The sequence below is a fragment of the Mustela erminea genome, chromosome 5 (genome assembly GCF_009829155.1).
Source record: "Mustela erminea isolate mMusErm1 chromosome 5, mMusErm1.Pri, whole genome shotgun sequence".
Classification (NCBI taxonomy): Eukaryota; Metazoa; Chordata; class Mammalia; order Carnivora; family Mustelidae; genus Mustela; species Mustela erminea.
In genome coordinates this window covers 71,040,402-71,065,839 of record NC_045618.1, presented here as the reverse complement: position 1 = coordinate 71,065,839, position 25,438 = coordinate 71,040,402, and the positions used below count along the sequence as shown (strand labels likewise).

The 25,438-nt window shown below is 50.0% G+C and overlaps 1 protein-coding gene across 1 annotated transcript in view; it reads right to left on the bottom strand.

Annotated features, from left to right (window-relative positions):
- Positions 1–2,657: 2,657 nt before the first annotated feature.
- The window catches only part of GLDN (gliomedin), a 65,128-nt gene continuing 42,347 nt past the window's right edge, over positions 2,658–25,438 (bottom strand). Inside the window, exons 3-10 of the mRNA XM_032343727.1 lie at positions 23,114–23,131; positions 22,646–22,753; positions 11,673–11,810; positions 9,392–9,520; positions 6,934–7,017; positions 6,718–6,843; positions 5,632–5,782; positions 2,658–3,321 (exon numbers count right to left, since the gene is read on the bottom strand). Of these exons, the coding sequence (XP_032199618.1) occupies positions 2,844–3,321; positions 5,632–5,782; positions 6,718–6,843; positions 6,934–7,017; positions 9,392–9,520; positions 11,673–11,810; positions 22,646–22,753; positions 23,114–23,131 (1,232 nt within the window). The 3' untranslated portion in view covers positions 2,658–2,843. The remainder of the gene's footprint in view (positions 3,322–5,631; positions 5,783–6,717; positions 6,844–6,933; positions 7,018–9,391; positions 9,521–11,672; positions 11,811–22,645; positions 22,754–23,113; positions 23,132–25,438) is intronic.

Sequence of the window (25,438 nt, the reverse complement as noted above, 5' to 3'; positions counted from 1 at the left end):
AACTGAGAAGTCCCATCACGTGCTTCTTCAGAGGGTTTGACATCAGATAGTCACGGCCCACATGTCCTCTTGCACTTGGAAAAGGACTCCTGACTCTCAAGGATCATAGGGTTTCATTTGATCCTTCACTTTGCAACCTTGAAGGTAAAAAGGCTGTGGGGGGTGGGGTGTGAAGACCAGAACACCTCATTTTAAAACTTTCACCCCAGAACTGTTTCTCTCTCCTAACACCTGTGCTTAGTGATACACAGAGACTCCGGCTGCCTGCAGAGCTTCAAACAGGACACATTATCGGTTTGAGAGAAAATGTTTTGAAATAGGGTCTGGCCTACAGCTGAGGTCGGGAGGATGGAGTTATTTACTTTCCAGGGAAAAGCTATCTACTTCAGATTAAAGAAGAATTAGAGCATTATCAGCGCTGATTCTGACATCAGAAGTACAGATATTTGGAAACTGCTTTAAAACAACTTTGATTATAAGTGACAGCGTGAACTTCTAAAGTGATATCTTGGTTTCAAAACATTAGATTTTATGTTCTAACAGTGAGCCCAAACCATTTTTTTTTTTTTAAATAAAGTAGTGCTTGCTGGCAAGAATGAGTAAAATCTTAATTTTCTAAGTTTTTCAAATCTTATAAAGTCTCTCCTCTGTAAAGACAAACTTTCAAGCATATTATAGCATTCCCCATTATACCTCGGTCAGACTCTGTTGTCCTGGTACTACTCTGTCATAGAAAAAAAAAAATCCCAAATGAGCTTTTCTAGCCATAAGTATAGGATTCTGTCCCCACAATTAAGGGAACAGGATAGCTTAGATATCAAGATTGAGGTTTCTAAAAAATTTGTTCTAAAAGAAATATGTGCTCATTCATTAACCTTTTTAGGTTGCTACCATATATACAATTAGCACTGTATATATTACTATTACCAATACCACTTTTACTATGGATTTGTATTCATATTGAGGTCCCCTGTGTCCAGAAACAGCAACACATGTATTTAAATGACGAAGACTAGTATTCATTGGATGCATAAACATAAATCTTAAACATAAATCTGCAGAGTATTTTTTTTCAAAGCTATGCGGACATGACACAACTAATCCAATAGAAAAGTGGAGAAAAAGTTTCAAACACCGGCTATTTTGAGAATACAACAATATCAAACATCTCCAGTAGCTGCCCAAGTGTTTTCAGGGTTGGGGGATTTAAATATTCAAATCTCTATAGCCCTTAGGTTTCAAAATGCTTTTATTAATATGGTATAAAGCCACAACTCCGGGCCTCCCAAATGTGAATTGGAAGTCACAGGGGAAAAACCCTCGAGCATATAGCTCTTCTCCCCGACACACATGAGTTCAACAAAGACAAAGTGGTGAAAATCCCTAAGTCCCCTTCCTGGCCTTGGGACCCCAGTAACTTTCCAGATTCCTCTCTCTTCTTACCAGCCCTGCCTGGACCCCAGGCTGCAGAATGTTTGAAGAACGGATTTGGCAGAAAATACATGCTTAAGGGCATTCAGGTGCAAGTTATGCCGGATTTTTCCCCGGGGCACCCAAGGAGATTATTATTAGGGAAAGAACAGTTTACAAACTGCTTTTGGGGAGGGCCACTTAATTTTATGCTGTTCCCACCGTTCGCCTCGACCAAACACTCAAACCATATAACTTATTTCTTCATAATGTGAAACGAAACAAAACATAACAAACGGCCCCTGGTGAATCAACCTTCCAACAGGCTCGCTTTATATCCTAGATCAGGGATCGGCAAATTTTTGCTGTAAAGGGTCAGCGAGTGTTTTAGGCTTTGCGGGCCCCTCCTCAACTTCTTTTGCAACGACTCAGTTCTGCTGAAGTAGTCACAAACTAGTCTACATAAACAAATGCATGTGACTGCATTCCAGCACAACTTACAGAAACCGGCAGTGGGCACGCTTGGCCGCAGGGCCGTAGTCGGTCCGTCCACGTTCTAGATAATAGCCACATACCGGGCCTCTCTGGAGAACTGCCAAGGGCGTCGTCCCATGGCTCTAGCCAGGTTCATGCCTACTTACACAATATTTAGTTCTCTGAGAGCAGAGGCATCGCTGTGGAAGCCAGGAGGCCCTGAGGAGTCAATGTTTATCTACACCTGCAAATCAGCATGCTCAGAGATGGATGGAAGCCCAGAAGGGCCTATTTCTGTTTTATTAGCAAACCCGAGCGTGTAGCCTGTGCCTGGCTTTTTACTAATCCTGGAGGGACCAGAGGGAGCTGAGGATAATGATCATGTGGTGCTGGGGTGGCAGGTGCAGAGGCAGAGAAAGGTAATAAATTATAGGCAACCTGGTTCCTCCGCAGCCTGAAAGGGTCCAAGAGGCTTCCCTAGGCACTGAAAACAAGTCAGTACTCAGGAATTCTCCGCTCAAGTCATTGGGCTTAGAAACTCGGAGGTAAATTTGCTCAGCACGCGGCTAAATACCCGAAATCCAAAACCAAATGTATAACCGCTGGGAGGGCAGCAACGGCGAGAATCATGGAGTTTCCTACAGGTGGAGGAATTCTTGCCAATCAGCTTCGCCAGGCCTTGCCTATTACCGGTCGGGAAAACAAGGCCTAACGAGGGAGGGGTAACTTGGCCAGCTAGTCTGTGGAGAAATCACCAAATCTCAGCTTTTTTGACTTCATCTTTGCTATTTCCCCCTAAGGAATCTGAACTTAAAGGGGGTTCCCTGACCATATCAACACTCATGTCATGAGATTATGACAGCTAAGTACCTGGTTACCCTACAGACAAGATTTATGTTGGGCTATAAATGATGCCAGAGAACATCTGAAAGTTACTGAGGGGAACAGGATGCCTCTCTTCACTGGTTTAATGTAGATGACAAAAACCGCACGGGATAAAGCATTAAATGGCCATCTTCCCACGAATATAAATGCTGGTCTCTCATATTATATGATAACATGGCAAGAACAGACTGGGAAGTTCTTAAATCAAAGTTAGCATTGATCTGTTTCCCTCCTAACAAATCAAAAGCAAATGTTACCCTCATGTCTTTGGTGTCTGTAACATAAAGGATCCCTCGGGCAATGAAGGCATTGCCGGCCTTGGTTTTGGGGTATGTGGTATTGATGTGTTGCCCCACAGAGAATGTCCTCTCATCCAACTGGGCGACGAGAATGCTCGAGCCATCCACACTTGAAGCGTAGATAATCCAAAGGCCCTTTTCATCCACAGCTAAATTGAAGTAAGTCTTGGAATTTGCAAAAAGGTATTTTCGATCAAAATACAGGGCATTTTCAAGCTTCAGAGTTTGGGATGTTTCTTTGCCAAAATCAAATCTGAAATGTATAAAAGGGCAGATATGAGTCAGCATTTTTGAGGACAGTGGTGGCTTTGTTTGTGGCTATCCTCTATTCAACTGGGTGGAGCCTGGGACGCTGCATTTCTAAGTTCCAGGTCATGCCCATTCCACCGGTTGTGCCCATTCTACGCAGTCCTCTGTGGGTCAAGGATGTCAAGGATGGTGACACCGTCTGAGTGTCCACCAGCGAGCCACGTGACCCAGGGACATTCCTTACTCTCCTAATTCTCGGATGTTTGCTAATCGGAGGCCTTAAAAAATGAACGAGTCCAGTCTTTTCATTTTACAAATGAGAAAGGAGAAGTGACTGACCCAGGAACATCAGTAAGTAGCCAGAGTTTGAATTTAAGTTTTCTAACTGCAAGTTTGGGGGGTTTTCCTCTACCTCTGCTGGAGTTTTTAAAAACAAACATGTCACAACAGTCTAAATGAAGCAGGAGGTCGTCAGCTGGGAAGAGATGGAGCCAAGTCACTGCCGTGAAGGCAGTTTTCTCATCAGGAAAGTGATGGGATAACGAGCTACAGCAGGGAGTCCCCCGCCCTCGGCTCCTGGAGGCTGATTTGGCAGACTCCACACCCAGACCTGATCAGAAACGTTGACGGTGATACAGAAGAACCCTAACTCCAGGAACGAGAATTGGGCTAAAAGAAAAGAATAACACAAGAGGGTGCCATTGAGCAGCAGAAGAAATGGAGAGGGTGGGACTGTGCGAGGAAGCCTCGCAAGCTGGAAGACAATTAGGAGCCCCTGAAGTAAGTGTGAAAAGAAGCCAGAGGCAAGTGAGGGCTTGAGAAGAGCCTGCCTGCCCGGCTCAGCTCACGGTCTTCTCTGTCTTCCGAATGCCTGGAGTTCAGGACTGCCATTGCTCTGGTATTGGTGCCTGGTGGTGCGTTTCTTGAAGGGACTTGTCTCTCACAGGAGAAACGGGGTCTAGTTCCCCTGTGGCTGGGGGAGGGCAGGGCTGCAGGACAGACCTAAGCAGCGCATCACTCAGGCCAAGTTTCATTAGAAACCACTCTTTCTTGGAGTGGCCGATCCTCTTTCTGGGGCTCATTCACTATGGAAACACAGCCTGGGGGGTGGGCAATAAGAAGCTGTAGGATTACATGGGAGAAAGGGCACCAAAAGGAGTGTGTCTGGGGAGTCCTGGCTTCTAGACAGGAGGGGTTTGGTTGCCTTTTTCTGTTAGCACAAGACTATGTGAAAGAAGTGACCAAGGAGCTATTGAAATGGTGGGGGAAGGGAGTGAGAGGCCAAGGGGGTAGAATGCTTCCAGCCATAGCTCACAGGTGTCCCGCCCCCAGCCTAACCAACACTCCAATGCCAGCAAGGTTGTTGCAGCTGGGCCTCATGGGCGGGGGGCCGGGGAAGGGGGGTTATGAGGGTGAGAGAAGTGGGACCCAGTTTTCCCGCAGGTCCTTATCTCTTGTTTTGAATGACTCGGACCATGGCTTTCATAATACTGGGATTATTTCAGATAGGGCTGCAGAGGTTCTGGTCCATCTTCTCATTTTTACTGAGGACCTGCAGACGCCAGGAGGTGGAGTCTTGTCCAAGGCCATGGAGTCAGTAGGCAAAGATGGAACCTGACTGAGTTCCCTGCTTTCTCGATTTGTCCAAGGTGACCTGCTTCTGCCTCTAAAGACCAGAACTTGATGTCTTCTTAAGCCACAAAGACAGAATTTTAGCAATTCTTTTGGGGGAACCAGGAGGCCATGGCGCAGTCTACCCAGGTAGCCATCTCCCTTCCCCTTAGGAGAGCAAAGAGGAGGAGAGGGGGCCTGGCCAGGGCTCCATCAGGACAACAGCTCAATCTGAACACAAAGATTCCCTGACTTTGCACTGTGTTCAGTCTTTAGTCTTCAATGATCTGAGCTATGACATGAAATTCTCACAGCGCAAGTTTTTCAGAATACAGCCGACTCCGAGGTGTGACGCCTTCCTGACAGGGGAGTGCTAGGTTCTGCCTGCCTCTTTTTTCCAGGGCTAAGAGAGCTACAGCTCTTATCACTCCAGATCTACTTCTCTCTGGCTCTGACCTTACTCTTGATGTCTCCACTAGCAATATGGCAGATCCCAGGCTGGGGCTGGGTCATGGGGCTCCCTCACTGTGTCTTATGGTTCATTCAGTTAGCAAACCCTGACTGACCCGTGTGTGGAAGCTCTGGGGACAGAAAGATGAGGGAACCACACTCCCTACGCCTAAGTAGCTCCCGGATCAGTGAGACACCGCACAGGTGCCATCTGGGGTGCGTGAGCAGGGCAGCTGTGGCCCGGGTGACTCACCTCACTATGGTGTTGGAACCTCCTTTGTGGTAGTAGAGAGAGTTGTTGTGAACGGCATGCCCGCAGCCATGGAAATAATACGGCAGCTGCACGAGTGCGTAACTGCCGTTCAGCAGTGATGGTTGGTCTTTGAATTCCTTCACCCTGATGCCTGCAGGGGAGAAGCCAGGGAAAGGCATGGGAGGGAGTAGGGGGAGGACGTTAAAAGGACGTAAGTTGAGAATGAGGTGTCTAGCAAGGGTCCACGTCCAGGTTGGAGTCTTGGACTCCCAGACTCAAGGCCAATTCTCTTCTCTTTTTTCCTGAACCGTCCTTCCATGGCAGAAGCCACAGAGTTGGCTTTGCTCCTCCAGGACCCCTCTAGACTATTTATAAAGTCTTTTATCAGACCCTCAGAGGCCTGGACCGGCAACAACGAAATCTTGGCCCTTGTGTAATCCCCTCTGCCGGCTCCTGCCCCTGCTGAGTGTTCCTCCTTCCTTCTGAGCCACAGAGTCCTTCCCAGCTGGTAACCTGGGCTGTCACCGAGCCCTGAGGAAATGAAGTCGTGTCTCAGCCATTGCTCTGATCAGTGAGGATGGCCAGACCCTTTCTGGAACGAGGCTACTGCAACTGCTGATGGTGGTCCCTGAGCTGTCCCTCCAGGGCCGCGCAACTGGGGTCATGCTTGGAGGCAAGAGGGTACCTCACCCTCTCCCCTGGGCTGTCTGGCAGAGCTCTCAGAAAGATGGCCACGAGTGTTCTCCTTAAAGAAAGACAGCGCGCAAGAATTTGTCTCTAACATTTCTTCCACCTTATGGTTTGGGGCTTGATAAGGCTGTCATCATAAGGCTATTTGTTTCTTTCTAGATATTTCGCCTAAAACTGAATAAGTGACATTGAGAGCACCCTGGGACCTGACCTGCAAGGCTTGTCCCCAGTGGGCTCAACTGAGACAAGTGTGCCACCCACTCACTTGTGCTTTGGAAAACAAAGATCCTCTGTTGTGACCCTAATCAGGAAGGGGTTCAGATACACAGACATAGAATGAACCCGATGAAAGGCACAAGCCCCACACAGATCGGCCTCCTCACCAAGGGAAGTTACCTGAGAAATGTTCCGTCACCCAGATCCTCTCATCACTCTTGTTTGCAGACTCTCTTATCCACGTCCCAAATGTCTCTCTAACTTTCAGTACTTGTGTTGGACTCCCGATGGAAGCGATCACAGATTCTACCAAAGGAAGAGAAAGAAAAATCACTCATCGTGACTTGAAGGCATCCAACTTCTGAATTTCAAAACAAGATGCTCTGCTTCACGTACCTGCTGGCGGAGAATGGTGATCCCCGGCCTTCTCATCAGCCTTTCCAACCAACGTACCATCGTTCGGTGTGGCACACGTCTCACCTACAACAACAATGACAATTGTCAGAGAAAATGCAGGTAGCACAGGGAGAGTCATGTAACTTTATTACTGGTGCTTTCCCCACTTCGCCCCAGGCTCTAGTCCTACAAGCATCCCTTACAATAAGTGCACCGAGTTTTTTAGTTGCTTGCTTTTAAGCAACAAGTCAAATACTTCCAATTCCCCACCACCTGCCCCTGGCATCCCCACCCTCTGCTGGGGGAGTTCCCAACAACTATCCATCATCACAGTTGCTAAAAAAATGCACTCCCAAGAGGGTGTCAGTCAAAGGGGAAAAGTGGCCTATTCAAGCCCTCTGTACTCTGGGGTTGGGGGAGCGGAGAGCTGTACTGATGCTTCTTGGCTGCTTTGGCCTGGTGGTATCACTATCACGGATTGCATTTTCCTGGAAGGATTTACACTTTCAGGGAAACTGACAGGGCCTCATGATAGTGGTGGCTGCCTTTACCTTGTCTTCCTGGACAGCCAAAGGGAGAAGGACCCCAGAGATGTTTGAGCTCTCCTCCACCATTTCCTACCCCTGTTGGCTTGAAGGTCTACGGGACATGGGTCCTCAACAGGTGCCTGACTCACAGCTGGTTTGAGGCCATACCTGAGCTAGAAGCCTTCCTACCTGGGCTGTAATTGTTCCCTTAACAGATGGGCTTAATTCAGACCTTTGGTGAAGAGGTGTCCCAGGCTGGCAGAAGCAGGACAAAAGGGAGGAAGGTGGCCAGTATGAAGACAGAGGGAGTGGACTGGCTGGGGAGAAGGACCTGATCTGGGGCAGGTGGGGATAAGTAAAGCTTTCTGGAGTTCAGCCCACTTGCCTAGAACAATTCTGAGGGGTTCAAATCACCTTTTAGTTAGGTGCTAGGGGCACCTCCATTGTTCCAATGGAAGCTCACAGAATAATCTAGAGAGGTTTCTTTATCAGTAAAATAAAGGGCAGGACCCCCTGTACTCTAAGCTTCTTTCTAGCAGGATGAGCCCGTGTTTCCCTGAAGTCTTCCTGTCCCCTGATGAGAGCAGTCTTGGGAACAGTGTGATGACTCCTGCTGCCTCTGAGTTTCATCTAGAGCTTCTGTTCAGGAACGTGGGTTTTGCCCAGGAAAGGGACAGAGAGACCCTCCTGTTCTTAGTCTGAAGAAAAGGCTCTCATTAATTCATGTTGTACTAACATGGTTTTAAAGCTGTGGGGGCAGGAGGGGGTTTAAAGAAATGGAATTGGAGGAGGAGAGAAGGCCAAGTTCAGATGCATGATGCCTGGCAACCGAGGACTCATTTCTAGGAGGCAGAGTGGAAGACCACGGCCTCTCATTTAAGCAGTTTCACACTGTGGCTTAGGCCCTGCTGACCAGCCTCTCAGTAGGCAGGCGAGGCAGGGGCGGCTGCTTCTCCCTGCACCCCTGTCCTGGCTGACACAGCCTGTGGCAAATGCTCAGGTCAAAAGCCCCCTTCTCCCAGACGAAGGTTCTTGCTCAGCTCATTCTCCAAGGGCAGCTGAACAAAGAACTGATGCTCCCGGAGAGGGTGATGCTGAATGGCAGTGAAGGCCTCTTGGAGGGGGAAGTTCTAGCATCACCTTGGAAGTATTTTTCATTAACATGGCCCTTCATTTGTAATTAGCTTTCAGTCCCGTGGCCACCTCTGGAACCGACTGACCCATGGGCAAGTCCTCTTGGCCTTCCAGAGATCAGGTGCCCTTTGCCCTTGGTTGGCTTAATCCCAAAGTGTGACTTTCCAGCTCTGAAAGGAAGAAGCTCTCAGAGCAGAACTTTAGAGCCCAGCAGATGTGAGTCTCAGCTCTGTCACTTACTGAGTGATCTTGGGCAAGCTACACAGCTCCTGGGCATTTCAGTTTGGGATCTCTAAGTTGGTGGCAGTACCGACTGGCGTATTATGTCATTGCTGTGAGCCTCTAGTGAACTAAGCACTTAGCACCGTGGTCAGCATGCAAAGCGGAGCGGCGGAGAGGACAGAACTGAAGAACCAAGTGGGGGGGAACCAGGCTGAAACCCCGCCTCATCTCCCCAACATAAGCCAAGCCCTTCACGCTCCCAGAGTGAATGGCTTAGCCTCTGAGACTGTTTTGGGGGAGAGTGATGGTGGGTTTGGCAAGGAAGAAGAATAGTCTGGGGATAAACGAGGGGAGGGTGAGCAGGGGAGGTTGTGGGGGGCCCAATTCTAAACCCGCTACAAGTTCTCACCCCAAGGGCAGAGCACCAAAGCAGCCCACCAGCCTGGTGCACAAGGGAGCTCTTGCTTTAGGCAAAGCCTCTGTTTAAGAAATCCTGTTGCAGAGCCAAGGGGAAGCCTGAGCGTTTGGGATCATTAGCCCAAAAAGTTGGGTTCCCTGGGGCAGGGGCTAGTGACCTGCACACTGGCCATTGAACATGTTTGGCTGCCGAGGGCCTTTAGATCTTCTGCTTCCAGGCGGTCCTGGGGGACCTGGAGGGCCCGGGGGTCCAGGGGGTCCAGGTGGGCCTTGGTCGCCTTTAGCACCTGGAGAGAGAAGCAGGGTGGGGAGAGAGTTTGATGCAAGAGCCATAAACAGAGATGGGTTTCTCCCAGGGGAAAGGAGAATAAGCAGCCCCAGGGAGGATGGCCGAGTGCCCCCTTCCCGGACATAATTGCATTCTAGAACTTGTCCATGCAAAGTTGAGGAAGCAGCCATAGAAGACGCTGAGTTCCACCTCTGTGCCAGGAACTGTGCTAAGAACTTTATAAATCTCCTCTCCATTGTTCTTTCCAATCATTTGTGAGATGGTATTAGTAGCCCCTTAGTGACCTGAGTCTTGGGGAAGTTCAGTGCTTTGCCCAAGGTCACAACTGGGAACAGGGTAGAACCGAACCTTAGGTGTGTCTTGGGACAAAGACAAAGCTGGCGCTCGTTTCACCCGCCTTGTTGGAGGATCTCAACCCTGACAGCTTATTAGAGTTCCCTAAGGAGATTTAATACAATTCTAATGCTGGGACCTCACCCAGAACAGTTAGGTCAAATGACAACGGGTCATCTGTATTTTTGAGAGCCTCCTCATACGCTGCCAGGTGTGAGAAGCACTGCTCCGTGTGGTAGAAGAAATCAGGCGAGCCTACTGCGTCTGTGACCTGGGGCAGACAGCTTAACACTCTAAGCCCGTTTCTTCATTTCCATACCGAGTCTCATCCTCCCTGTCTTGCCCCGTGAGAAGACACTGAGGTCACTGTTGTGAGTGCTCTGACTTTAGATGGCCATTGTGCATGGGTACAGCCTATTGCAGGTGCTATTGTCTGGACCATTCACAAGGATGCCACGAGGCTGGGCCATTTAGCTCTTTGGTTCTACCCTCCCGTCCTGAGCTGACTGGTGATCTCAGATCTTATTAGCCACCTCTTCCCAGCCAGACTAGATAAGCTTGCTAGGCTCTCTAAGGGCAAGCCAGGATCCCAGGCAAGTCCAAGCCCACTCTGAAAGGGCCAGAGACCTGTAGGCAGGGCAGACAAGATCCACCCTCAGATGCCTTGTTTGCTCTCTGGCCAGCGGACACTCAGCTCTGGCTGCTCTCTGGAATTGGGGTACACACAGGGACGTAGCTTTTCCTGAATGGTTTGTCAACACCCCTCACTTGTTAAGGGGCATAGGGGAGTATAGCAGTTGGGATGTATAAATTCCTATATAACTGAAGTATAACATGGTCTCGTGTTTTCGAAGTATATTCACCTATATTTGATCCTGTCAAAGCACTTCTTAAATTTTGTGTATTTTGTACAGCAACCTCCCCGTTTAAGAAACAAATCATGCTAAACATAATTTGAGTTTTGGTCTTAGCACAGTACCAGGCAAACAGTAGGTGCTCAACACATTTTGAGTAGCTAGATGGGCAACTGCTTCAGGGTCATTGTTTTTGACCATCTATCATCCCAGCTTCTTTGGGGCAGATGTCCTGTCTCACTTTCATCTTCATATTCCCAGCTACTAGCAAAGTTGCTAATTCATAAATGGTGTTCTTTGACACTCAAAAATATTTATTGAATACATAAGGATAGTTATAGTTTTAGGATAGAAGTGGTCTTTGAAGTAATGTGCTTGTAAAATTCTTCTGCCTCTTCCTTGTCCATGACCATCAGCTGTCACCTACTCTTTCCACCATGTCTTTCTGTGGTTTGCTGGGTCTCTACACCCCTTACCCCTGCCAGGTACCAACTGTGTGCTCTGAGCCTGGGTTGGAAACCAGAAAAAGGAGATCAGCAACCAAGTCTGCTCCAATTCTACGTCAAAATGTTTAGGATAAAGATCTGAAGATGTCCCTACCTGGACTGTGAAGAAAATGCCTGAGCTTTCTGTCAGTTGTCCTCTGACGTATCTTAAATTGCTTGCTTACTCGTCTTGTTCTAGATTGTGCTAGACTTAATAGATATTTAGAAAAAGAAAGCTCCCTTCATCCTCATTCAATCTAACCATGATGTTTGGACTGGATTATCTAAACTACTTCTGCTTAGATCTCAGATTTTGTCTCACCAAGGTTGGGATAGCATGCACAGTTTTCTCCTTTTTGAAAGCACCGAATTCTAAAAAATGCTGCAAAGCAGATGGGCACATAAAGCAGATAAGGAGAGAAGATCCAAGCAGCGTTTGTCCTAAAAGCTAGGCCAATTTCTGGGCCCGGCCGCTTACCTGTGGGGAGCACATCATTGGACACATCCCCTTTGTCTCCTTTGTCACCCTTTGGCCCTGCTGGGCCCTCATTTCCAGTCAAGCCCAGCTCACCAGGGTCTCCCTTCTCCCCTGGAGTTCCTGTGGCTCCAGGCGGCCCTGAAGGAGGAAATGATTTCTTAGCCTGTAGTAAAGAAATTGTGGTACCCCACTTTGTAATATCATATCACAAGTTGCACTTTTAGGGTGAAGGAGCTTCAACAACCAAATACCTAAGACTCCGTGGCCATTTTTGGATGGCAGCATGATATAAACTCATTAAAGACTGGTATTTCCAGGTGGCTCTTCTGATTATCTTAGGGATCTTTGGCTGGACCAACAGGGAATGCACCAGAAAAGGGGCAAGCACGGCAAGAGTGGAAGGAAGGTAAGTCCTGAGCCCGTTTGCCTGTGGAAAGGAAGGAGCACACAGAGGGGTGTGTGTGGCGTCCAGAAGGGTGGGTGTTGTCCCCTGCGTTGTTGGTTTCTTCCTCAAAACATACTGGAGCGGAAGGCTGCTTAGTCATCCTGACTCTTGTTATAGGGAAGCTGAAGCTCAGGCTCGCATCATCTCTGAGGCCACTAAGTGAGCAGCAGAGATCTGATTCTGTGTGCTCTTCTCTGACATTCCAGTGCAAAATGCTTTTCATCAAATGAGCAAAATGCGGGCGCCTGGGTGGCGCAGTGGGTTAAAGACTCTGCCTTCAGCTCAATTCATGATCCCAGGGTCCTGGGATCAAGCCCCACATCGGGCTCTTGCTTTCTCCTCTCTCTCTGCCTGCCTCTCTGCCTACTTGTGATCTGTGAAATAAATAAATAAAATCTTAAAAAAAAAATGAGCAAAATGGGTAAAGTTGTTCTAGCACAAGCATTAAGACAGATGGTGATCGTGTGGGTGGACGGTCTGCCCCATTCCTGGGGAGCCCTAACTCCAAGAATTGTGGACCGCTCCCTCTCGGCTAGACGTGGGTAAGAATCTAGGCAGTGGCCCCTCTCAGCATGGATTACGGACCGCACAGCATTCTGATCCCTGGCAGAAAGGAAGAAACTAGGAGTATGATCCGACTGCCCTGGTCATGCTGGCAGCTAGTTTCCAGACAGCCACAGAGGGTACCAGATAGAGTACCCAGATAGAGCCCCACAATTTCACTGAGGTGAGGTGACAAAAGCTGGATTCTGGGGAGGTAGAGGTGGCTAGGATTCATGAGGCAGAAGGAGGAGGTTGTGCAGACAGAGCTCTGAGGAACTTCAGACAGCTGTCATTGGGTCTTTGGCTGAGCCATGACCTGCAGGATGAAACTCTACAAGGCAGGGCAGGGACAAACAGGAAGTTCACTATACAACTCTCATGCCTGTCCAGGGAAAGGGCTTCATTCCTGTCGGGCAAAGCAGAGAGATCTCAGAAAATGATGAGACGCTGGGTAAAGTCCTTGGAAAATTCTTTTCTCAGTAGTGAGGCTAAATTAGCCCAAGAGTCAAGGCTACTTTGGATCCATTATACCTAAGCTTAAAAACAGCTTCAGAAATATTAAACAGAGCTGGGAGGAATTTCACTGCCAGAATAGAGTCCATGATCTGAATCGTTTAGCGAATGTAACACAGAACATTAACTATTTAAGAAAGAAAAGGATTGTATCATCTCAGCAGATGCAGAAAGGGAATTTGATAAAATTTAAACCCATTCTTAATAAAAACTCACATCAAACAAAAAATAGAAAAGTCCTCACTCTGAAAAAGGGCCTCTGTAAAAATACCTACAGCCAACTTCATCCTTAGTGACAAAAAACTAACTGATTTCTTCCTAAGATCAGGAAAAAGACAAGGGCATCCATACTCATCACTCTTACTTCACACAATACCAGAGGTCCCAGATAGTGCAATAAAGCAAGGAAAAAGAAAGAAAAGGCAAGATTGGAAAGGATGGATTCAAATTGTCTTTCAGATAGCTGATTGTTTTGTAGAAAATCTCATGGAACCTATAAAAAATGTACTAGAACTCCTCAGCACCCAGGCACCCTGGGACCCTGAGAAGGAAAGGAGTTGCCTAGTATTGGGAAGAGGTACTGCCAGCTGTGAATGTATTAACACAGTCCCCTATCTGCAGGGCCCACACAGTCAATTCCACACCAGCTTCCTGGAGAGATTGCTTCCTAGAGGTACTGCTCCAAGTGGCTGTGATTTCAGGCAACAAGGAAGAGCCAGAGGGCATCTTTTAGTGCAAACAGACCTTTAGTTTGTCTCAACCTTTATAACCAAGAGGGCTTAGGATCCATTCATTTTCTTTTCTAATTACCCTGCCAGTCCCCAAGCCCCTTCCTTTTTTCTTAAGATATTTATTAATTAGAGAGAGAGAGGAGGGGTAGAGGGGGACAGAGAGGCAAGAGGGAAAGAATCTCAAGCAGACTCCGCCCTGAGTGTGGAACCCAACTCTCACAATCCTGAGCTCATGCCCTGAGCTGAAACCAAGAGTCAGACGCTTATCCAGTTGAGCACCAAGGCGCCCCTCGCCCACAAGGTGTTCCTTCTTATAAGCTCTGGCTAAGTGCCCAGGCCCCCTCTCTTATCCTCATCGACTTGGCCAGTGCCCACTCTCCAACTGTCATCCTTTCAGCCTTGCGATTGTCCGCCCTCCAGAGTAGCACTCGAGATCTTAAGATCTGGACCCACCCCAGCCCCACTCCCTACAGCCCCATAGGATTCCAAAATCACTGTCAAAAGAGAATCTGAGAATTTGGGATTGGAAGGCACCTTGGAGGTCATCCAGATTAACCCCACGTCCCAGCCCAGAAGCCTCTCTACACTCCCCGATGGGCTCTTCTGGAGTCCTGTCAGCAGTGGGCGGTTTATTACATCCCATCGTATCTCAGATCCTGCTGGAAGAGTCTGTGATGCCATCAGAGGCAATATTCCCTAAAACCTCCATCTGGAACTCTTAGCGCCTTTCGGAAGTGGTACACACACTCCTTTGGCATTTGCGGCTCCCAGTTCGAGGGACCCTACGCGGACCACCCCCAGGAAGCCAGCAGTGTACTCAAGAACCTTCAAGTGTTGATCACTGTCGGGCAACGCAGCGCCCAAAGACGCGTTCGCCAGATTTCAGCCAACCACGAAAACCACATCTTCACGAAAACCATGAGATTCCGCTGAGTGGGGAGATTGAAGCTGGGGTTTCCTGCCTCAGCCGGTGGTGGTGGCGCGGCCGGGTGGGCGAGGCGCTGATGGAGGGGCTGGGGACGCAGCGGGAGAGGACTCGGAGAGCCGCCGGCCGCCCCTCCGTGGGGGGCAGCTGCCAGGTGGGGAGGCGCAGGCCTCGCTCACAGCCCCATGGAAGCCCCCCGCCCCCACCCCGGGCCCGGACCGCTCGCTGGGAAGTGGCGCCCTCTCTGGAGAAGAGCCCTTCCTCAGGGCCCTCAGCGTAGGAGGACGTCCTTTTGTGGGGATTTTAAATAGGCGATTTGGCGCATTATCTGAAGGACACAAAAAGGCAAGAACGTTGTCCTAGAGCCGGCCGCACGCACTGCGTGGAGGACAAGGGATACCTTCCACAGGTTTCGCATCGCCCCGGGCCGCAGTGCTCAGGGGAATGGTGTCCTGCCGGTTACTTCGGTTACTTCGGGGGTTTCTCTTTCAGGCTTTTATTCGAGTCACTAAGAGCCTCTCCGCATCAGCATCCGATTTCCCCTTTATTCGTCCCTCTTGTGCCTTCTCTTTCTCAAAAAGGCCTAGTGTGAGACAGAAAACCACTCCTGCCTGAATGTGGCCGTGGTACCGACGCCCCCCACAGGGGTGAGGCCCTGAAGCTAAAGATACTAAAGACCTTCGCTTAGGAATGTATTTGGTTTTTCTGCTTTCCTTAAGGAAGGGCGGGGCATGTTCTGTCTCCACAGAGTCAGTTTCTCTCTCTCTCTCTCTCTCTCGTGACAGTTTCCTCTCTGCCCCCCTTGGTGGTGCCCTGGCCGTGGCCCCACTGAGGTCCAGCACCGCCTCATCCCATCCGCCGTCAGAGGACCCGAGGCCTGACTGTCACACAGTGCGCGGCCCGGCCCCCCCGCGCAGTGTGTCCGGTTGAGTCCTGGCCGGCTTCGAGTCAGCACATTCTGCAGGGAAGAAAGGCCGGATTCTGCTCACCCGCCTCGTCGGCTAGGAGTGGCTCTCTGCTATTTTCCTTCCCCCATGGCGCCCACTCAAAACAAACTGTCTCACCAGCTTTACCGTTGGGGGTTGCCTGACGTGGCTGGGGTCAACTCCAGCCTCTTCCCGGCAGGGGGTGAAGGAGGACAGCTTATTTTTGGGGGAGACCATCTGTCACTGACTGAGGCAGGGGGGAGCAAAAAGGGGTCGGGGGCGTCTCACAAAACCCAGTCCCAAGACTGGGATGAATAAAGAGGAGGGCATTTCTTTCTGTTGCTGGAGGATTTGGTTTTTAGAGAGGACAGTGCAGTACTGACTCTTAGTGAGAAAGTGAGACACAGATGGGGGAAAAAAGCAAATGCTTGGTTTTGAGGCAATGTCAAACGTCATCGAAGATGCCAGTTGCAAAACGGACCACATTTAAATCTCTTTAGTTCTCCTCTCCACATGTAAGTCAGTGTTTTCAAATGACTACAGGCATTTCAACTTAGATTTCCCTCTAGGTGAAAACCAAGTTTTGGAAACAATAGTTAACACTGATAGGGCACTCACTGTGTGCCAGACCCTATTCTAAGCCCAATATATGTCTCTCATTTAATTTTCTAAATGACCTGAAGAGGTTGATACTACCGCTCCCATTTTACAGATGAGGAAACTGGCACAGAGTGATTAAGTAACTTGCCCAAGGGCACACAGCTAGAGCCAGGGACCCAAACCATGCCGTCAGGCTCTGGATCCATGCTATTCCACTGTTCTCAGCATTGCCAAGGTCAGAAAGCCAGAGTTTTCTCTGATACTTCAGTCTCCTGGAGACAATGGTCAGCCTAGAGCTCTATACCCAGGTTTCATCATGTTCTTCATCTCCTCAAGAGCCCACAGTGGCTCCCTGCTGCCTCCGACACACACCCAGCCTGGGTCCCCTCCAGCATACAGTCTCACGAATAGTCCCTCCAGGCTAGGCCTTTCTCTTCTCCCACTGCAACACCCTCCACAGCTTCCCTCTGGTTATTTCTAAGATGTTGGTCTCACTTCTCTCTCTTGTGCCTTACACTTAGCCCTACAAAACAACCCATCTTCTACACGGGGCCCTACTAGTCCATTATGTGCACAGAGAAGTTCAGCTTTCTCTTGTGATGGATAAAGCAGTCTTCAGTTCAGAAAAACCAGCTCGCTGCGTTGTACACCTGAAACTAATATAACATTGTATGCTAACCAAACTGGAATTAAAATAAAAAGTTAATTCAAAAAAGATTAAAAAAAGAAAAAACAACCAGCTACACCTCCAGAGCTGTGTGTAAGATCCGGCCTCTCCTTCACCTGGGTGGGAAGCCCTCCCCGCTGGAAGGTAGGCTCTACTCTTCCCATTCCCACGCACATGCATTCAGTCTTCATTCATCAGCTATTTACTGAGCCTCACCTGACTGGAGCAGACTATTCCAAAAAGTGGAAACCATGTTAGAGTTGTGGGAACCCGACCTCCTTAGTCTGCAGATGGGACCAAGGCTGGATTGTTAAGTGACCTGTGCGAGGCCATGGCACAGTCGGGGACTGAGGCTGGTGTGCCCGGGACTCCTTCCACTGCCCTCCTCTGCCCAGAGAAAAGGAAATAAGAGACACAAAGCCATCTCTGCCTGCCTGCCAGGCTGCTCCCCTCTGAGCTGGGTATTCTTGTATGCATCCTGCAGGTATCTCGGAAGGGCTGGCGGCCTCCCTGCCCTCTCTGCCAGACTCCGCGGCAGGCTGCAGTGGGAGGGGTCCACTGCCCCATGTCCTGCGGGAGTTAATGACACTAGTTCCCAAGGCCAGGCCTCCTTCCTATCTGCTTCTGCTCTGGGGCACATCGGGGACGCTGCTCTCCCAGCTGGGGGCCAGCCCCTCCAGCCTGTAAGTTCATGGTTTTGTTTTTGTTTTTGTTTTAAGATTTTATTTATTTATTTGACAGACAGAGATCACAAGTAGGCAGAGAGGCAGGCAGAGAGAGAGAGAGAGAGAGAGAAGCAGGCTCCCTGCTGAGCAGAGAGCCCAATGCGGGGCTCGATCCCAGGACCCTGGGATCATGACCTGAGCCGAAGGCAGAGGCTTTAACCCACTGAGCCACCCAGGCGCCTCTAAGTTCATGGTTTTAAGCGGTGTTTAAAAGCAGGGGTCCAGGATTAGAGAGCCCTGGTTTCAAGTCCTGCATCCTCTACTTCTTACTTTTGTGACAGTGGGCAACTTATGTCCATTTGTGTCAACATTGTCTTTATTGCCCCCCTTTGCTGGGTTTTCCAGGCCCTGGAGGTTAGTTCTAAGCAAGATAAACATGGCTTGGCTGTCATGGGCCTCACATCCTTCCTAGGGAGTCAGACCGTCAGCACATCAACAAGCAAACACAAGGAGAGAATTTCCAGGAGGGGGTATGTGTTTTGATGGAATGGGGAATGTGACCATGTTGGTGAGGCAGGGACTGGACACAGAGGTGGGGGATAAACTTGAGAGGTGGCAACAGATCTGAGACCTGCAGGAAGAGCAGGGAAAGTGTGCTACGCAGTGCACAAAAGCAGTGCAAAGGTCCTGGGGCAAGAGTGGGCTTGGCATGTTTGAGAACCAGAAAGATAGGGCTTCTTCAGCTGGAAAAAATATGGCCAACAAAAATGTCCCTCTCGGGCGCCTGGGTGGCTCAGTGGGTTAAGCCGCTGCCTTCGGCTCAGGTCATGATCTCAGGGTCCTGGGATCGAGTCCCATATCGGGCTCTCTGCTCAGCGGGGAGCCTGCTTCCTCCTCTCTCTCTCTCTCTCTGCCTGCTTCTCTGCCTACCTGTGATCTCTCTCTGTCAAATAAATAAATAAAATCTTTAAAAAAAAAAAAAAAAAAAATGTCCCTCTCCTCAGGGTTGTTTTGAAGGCCAAAAGAGGTTAAGTATAGAGAATACTTGGTAACATGCCTGACAATAGATATTAGCTATTTGCATACTATTGTTCAGAGAATCCTGCTAGAGGGCATAGTCCAGCCTGAATCCTGTCTCTGTGGAACACAGGCTCTTTTTCCTGTTTTTAGAAACAGCACTTCTTGTTCCCTCTTTCTGGAATGCACACCCACTCCTCCTCTCTCCCACCCCTGCCTGGAAAATCACTATTGATCCTGGAACTCTCAGCTGGAACCACAACGCTTCCTTCTCCACAGTCATGACCCTGGCCCAGCAGGTCACATCCTGTATGAGACCCTGCGGTGCCTTCCTGGGAGCTGACCAGGAGACACAGACTACTAATCAGAAGGTTCTGGAAGGTCTTCCTGAACATCTCCCTTCCCCCAGCCATACCTGTCGGGCCCTGTGGGTTCCATGCACTCCCCCCAGGCCACCCTCTGCCTGCGCACATCTTTCAAGTCTGACCGCACACTTGACCTTCCCGACACCCCCTCTCTTTACCATATCTCTTAAAACCCTGTTCTCTCCTTCAAACAGGTATCTCACATTGTGATTTGACTATCGACTCCTAATTCCTGCCTTCCCACCAAAGATGGAAAGTTCCAGAATAGGGGCTGCATCTGTTTATTTCCCTACTAGGGCTGGGAACCTGCTCAATAAATATTTGCTGACAGATGGTTCCACCCTCTCCTGGTATTCTACTTGCTGCTCGGTCCCGTTCTTGGCCTTCTTGCTGGTTCACCCCCCTCCTAGTTGCTCATTAGACGTTGTTGCTTCTCAAGGCTCAGCCCTCCTCTCCTGTTAGCTCCCTCTGAAAGTGACAGTGCCCATGCCCACATGCCCACCGCCTCAGGTGGCCCCCTCATGCATACTTCTGGCCCCAGGGTCTCCTCTGACTGTAGACCTGCCTGCATCTCCAAAGTCCCCCAACATCTCCTCCTGGACATTTCAAGGCACCTCAAACTCAGCACATCCCATGCTCAGCCAAGCTTGTTTCCCTGAACCTGAGCTGATACAGGGCTCCCCTACTTGGGACACAGCAGTCATCAGGGGCAAAGATCTGAGTCAGTCTTGGGCACCCCCTCCTTATATCCACCCACCACCAGGTACTGCTGATTTCTCCCCAGAATATCACTCAACTCCACCGGTCTCTCCATTCCCCAGCCTGCCATCCCTTTGACCTGCATCTGAGTAAGTTCAGAATGTCTCCCTCCTTCCTCCTTGCTCCCTTTGTGTGCCCTCCAGGCAGCATCCCCAGTGTCATTTTAGAAAAGCAGACCGGACCTTGTCACTTTCTCTTACTTGCAACCCCTCAGGGGCTTCTCAGTGCTCTCTGAATAAAGCCCAGACCCTCTGACCAGCTCCGGTCTCCCCTCCCTGCAAGAACACTGAGTGTCAGGTAGGATGTGAACCCATCATGGGATGAGGGAAGGAAGCAGAGGAAGGAAAGAACAGATTCAGGCCTTTGACAGGGTGACCGGACCCACGTGCTGGAGTTCAGGGTCTAGGTCAGAGCCGCAGCTGGCCGATGGCGGAGCTGTGCTTTAACAACCTCTCCATAGAGCGGGCTCGTCAAACAGTCTCTGTGTTTGTACATGGAGGATGGTGTTCGGCTCCCTTTCCCCTGGCCTGGGGCAAGGACAACTGCCTGGGCCCTTTGTGACTCAGGTTCTCTACTCAACCTTAGCCAAGGCTTCTCCTTCTAATGCTGCTGACTCCCGGAGGCCTCCGGTGCTGGAAGCCCGCTGCAAAGGAGCATTTGCGTCTTTGCTGGAGGTCCCATGGGATTTGGTCCCCTGCCCTGATGAGTGGACCTGGGCCCCCTCTCACTGCCCCACCGCTGCCTCCTTCCCTTTCCTGGTGAGGCAAGGCAGTTCTCCAGTTTCCTCCGAGTACCAACCACAGTTCTTACGATACCAGGGCCAAGCTGACTTGGCCACTATCTCTCTGGCCTCATCTCCACCAGGTTCGCGTTTTGCATCCCCTCTGTCCAGCTGCCCTGGCTGCCCTGCTGCTCCTCAGACCCTGTGGGGACACCGCCCTCACACACTGTGCTGGAAACCCCCTGTCCCCCTATAGCCTGTGGCTCCCTCTCTCCCCATCTCCAGGTGTTGGCTCAAAGGCCCAAGGGGGCCTTACCGGGACTCCCAATCCACGGTCAGCCCACCCCCCACTCCCGCTGCATACACACACTTGTCATTCCCTCTCTTGACACTGTTTCCCCTGTCGCACTTAGCACCGCGGAACAGCTCATCCTTTCCTACGTATGTAGCTTGTTTATGGTCCACCTGCCCAAAATGGAATGGGGGTTTCACAAAGGTAGGGATTTTGTCAGCTTTTTCACTTCTGGATCTGCAACATCTAGAATAGCACCCACCATTATAGAGATGAATGAGCTTGATCTGTCTGGGCTTCACTGGGTCGTGGGTGGCAAGCAAACACCCCTCTTCAAAGCCAGGGGTCTGTAAGCTTTTTGAAAGTCACCCCATTCCTGTCTGCTCCACACCCAGTGAACCATGGAGGTTTCCTCCCCCCCGAGTTGGCCCTCAAAATACTCATTGCTGGATCCTCAGGACTGGACTACCTTTCTGGGGCCTTTCTGGAATAAACCAAACGTCTACACACTGATGGCCATCATTATTCACCGCCGATGCTCATTTATAATTACGATTATTATCCACCATGTAAGGGTCCATTACTGGTTTGTAATTAACACTGGAATGGCCGGCCTTCTGGGGACTGAGCTGACTGGGACCATGTGGGCCCATTCTCAGAGGCAGCCCCCGGGAACAGGAGCGTGTCGGCTTGACCGAACGGCAGAGCCATTTAACAATTTTCTCCCTTTCTACTGGTTCTCAGTTAAAGTGCTTAGAAGAGCAGAGGTGCTGGAAGAGGGTACCGTGTCATCTGGAAGAGTGGTCTAGTAGTTATTCTAGCCCCAGGCCTGCCTAGGTGAGTTGGCATGGCAGAGCTAAGAGGCTGAAAATAAACAAGAGGGTTTGGTAGAGTCGGTCCTGACTGCTGTGGCTCAGGGCCAGTCCTGCCCCGGTAGCCTCCTGGGGCATCCCTACCCCTGGCAGTGGGGCCCCCACCATGTCACGGGCCAGCTCGCATCGGGCATCTTCCTGGCCTTGTCCACAGACGGCCCAGCATTGGAGCTCAGATCCCCTCAGAACGTGCCTACCCCGGCCCACAGCAGCCTGCTGGGCCTCGCACCAGCCCCTGCTTCTCACGGCTCCCTGGACATGTCTGACACCGATGTTTCCAGGGCTTAAGCTCAGGTTGCGACCATGCTGCCCCTCAGTGCAGAGCAGCAGAACCCCTCCGGGGATGTCAGCCACACCAGTGTCATCATCGGACGATGCCAGGATAGGAGATGCCGGCTGCCGGGACCACATGATCCAAGTACCAGCCCGAGGGGGGCCTACTCAAACAGTTCTAGCTACTCCTCTAGCTGAGAACACCCGCGGCCGGCATCAATCAGCTGACGCTCAGTCAGACACCAGGATTTGCTGGGCAGGAGGAGGCAGCGAGAGGACGGGGCAGGACCTGAGCCTCAAAAGAACTTGGGTGTCAGCACCCACGGAGGCTGTCCCAAAGCCCCTGCAGCATTCCTCCCCAGGGCTGCCTGCTACGGCCCCTTCCATCCCTCCGTCTGCCCCGTCTGCCTCGGAGTGAGCAGAAGAGCGGAATCAGTTCCCAGGGAGGCCGCTCTCCAGATAGATGTAAACCTTTGCAGGCTTGCACTCAAAAGCACGCTTGTGGCAACTCAGCCCCCAACGGCTTCCTGACGAGAGTTAAACCAGTCCCACAGGCAAAGAGGTAACACCATCTCCCCACTATGTTCCTCTTGGGCCCGTCCGAAAAGCGGTAATTGAGACAAGCAATAGGGGATTAACTAGAAAAGTTGCCAAAATACCCAGTTTTCCTCGTTTTCCAGTTGCTCCTTTTTCTCCTTTTGGGCCCTGGGGACCAGGTTGTCCGTCTGATCCGTTGTGTCCTGGAAGCCCACCGACTCCTGGAGGTCCTGCGTCGAAACACAGGAAACAAGACCATCTTAAAAAAAATCGTCACTGAGCTCAATATGATCAGCTTTAGCCAGTGAAACTGGATGGGCATCAGTGCCTTTCCCAGATCTTCTCCTCCCACTTCCCCTCCTTTTCCACCTTCCCTTCCCCCCCGCTCCCCCTTGCAGTGACAGGGAAGGAATAGTAATGGCAGCTTCTTGAGTGGGAGGGGACAGACGAGCTCGTGATTTGGGTAGAGACAAGGAGGGGGACACACTCATGTTCTTCCCCCTTTCCCGCCTCCATCCCTTCTGAGCCATCTGGGGAACGAGCCCCCCCCCCCCATTCCCCAGGAAGTGGGAAAATCCATGGGCTCTTACCTGGTGGGCCAGGGGGTCCTACAACAAAAAAACAAATTTAGATCATAAAGCATGGCTGGTAGAAAGTGAAGCCAGCACCACAAACCCCAAATCAAAGGGCACCTTCCCCTCCTAATAATTATTAACCATCTACTGGCCCTAAGCAACCACTCCACGCCTTTTATTAAGAATTCAGCATATTCACTCAAAAGATCCTTGAAAGCAATTCAACAATTTGCCAGTCAAACCCACTTTTGCTTAGGTTTCGATGGACTAAGAATAATTTCTGAGTGGGCTTCACCATAGATTCATATGTCAGTCATCTCTCAAGCAGTCAGCTTCATTAAATGAGGCTTGGTAAGAATGCAGGAGGGCGCTAGTGCAGCCTGGGCCCAGGTAAGCATCGGGAAATGGTGGTGCTGTCATTGCCGGGCTGAGATCTGGCTGTTGTGAGAAAGCAGTCCCAAGAGCTCTCATCCAGCCAGCGCGTTTCCTCCAGGCCACCTAGGGCAACTGAGAGCAGAACTGGTTCTCAGGTCTCTATTCTGTTGCACGAAATAGCCTGGGAACAATTGAGGACCCAGATCAGGTAACAAACATCTTGCTTAGTGTGTAATTACCTGAGGATCTAAGGGGTTCAGATGAACCATTTACACATAATCCAACAAAACAATTTCGCTTCCACAAATAGGAGAGTCTCATTGTCAACTATTTTATTTAAGCACTCGGACAAGCCAATGGGCTTATAACATGAGCGGCTGAGGTCCTTCTGTTTTTCCAGAACATATATGATGATTACCCATATTGGAGTAGAAAGGTCGTTCTACAAATCCAAGCCTATGACTTTTCATAAAACCATTTACTAAGCCATTTACTAAGCACTTCCTGTGTCTAGCACTAAAGTCTACTAGGCAGCAGAAATCTTGTCCCTGTGTCTCTGGTGTTTACAATCTAGCTGGAAACCACAATGAAACACGAGGGAGGGAGTTACAGAAAAGCAGTCTCTCCAAGGACTATTGTGGCAGTGTGGCACATGGCAGTCTGAGAAGGTTTCCAGAGTGTGTGAGGTTTGAGCTATGGTGCTGAAGAAACAATGAGCCTGACACGGCCACGGGGGTGAGGGCTGTGCAGCTCAGGTCGGGGACCAGCAGGAACAAAGACACGGGGGTAGAAAGTTGCATGATTCAGAGAGAGTGAAAGGAGGAAGACTGGCCAACCTGGTGTGTGTAGAGATGAGGCTGAGTCAGTACTTGGCGGGGTGGGTGTGGGGCATTGGAACACCAAAAGGAGAGGTGTAGGTGGTGTCTGCAAGGCAGTGGGGAGCTACAGTAGGTCTTAATTGGGGGAGGATACCATGAAATCAGTGTGTTTTTGAAATCCTCTCTGTAGATGGAAGTTGTATACAACTGGGGAAAAAGAAGAGAGAAAGAGAGGAAGAGAGGTGGGGCAGGGAGAAAACACCCAGAAGACCTTTGTAGTTAAAATGAGGGGCAAGGTTGTGGACAAACTGGTTGGTAACTGTAGAGTTGTAGAGAAAGCTAGAAATTCAAGAGGTATTTCAGCAGAAGAATGAGCAGGGCTCTATGTCTGACTGGGTAGGGGCAAGAGAGGAGGACTCTCAGATGATGGGGAACTGAGGATATGGACGGAAAGAGAATGATGACTCTTGGAAGAAGTGTTTGGATGTATTCTTTCTATACATGCAGTCCCATTTGGGCAAAAATGATTTGGTGAAAATGGTACCACATTTTCTAGGGCCACTATAGCCTGTGGCGACATGATTTTTACCCCCAGATGGCACATGCTTGTACACATGTAAGGAGGTGATGGGAAGAGCTGACAGATGGCAGAAGAAATCAGTCATCATTCCCAACTACAGATGGAACCAAATTCAGATGTGTAGACTGGATAAAAGGTCACCAAGCAGGAATCAGTTGTCTATATAGGTTTCAAGAGTTCTCAAGATAGATATTGGAGAGAAGTCCTGGCTAGAGCTGTATATTTAGGACACTTTGGTTATGGCCAAGAATGTTGCTATGGAGAAATGTTTAGATTAGGATTTCCTGACATTGACCTGAGGATCATTGGCACCTATGGTTATAGTTCTCAGTCATTTGAGTCCATAGAATCATCTAGAATGCTTGTTAAAATGCAGCTACCTAGACCCCAGCTGGAGAATCTAATTCAGTTTACATTTAGAGTGGGGCCCAGGAAAGTGCATTTTCACCAGGCACCACAGGGGACTGGGAAGCAGGTGGTCATGGGGAACCCCGACCAGATGCGAAACGTCTCTGGAAAAAGAACCAGTCACTATCAACAGAGTCCTAAAGGGGTCCCTGACTCTAG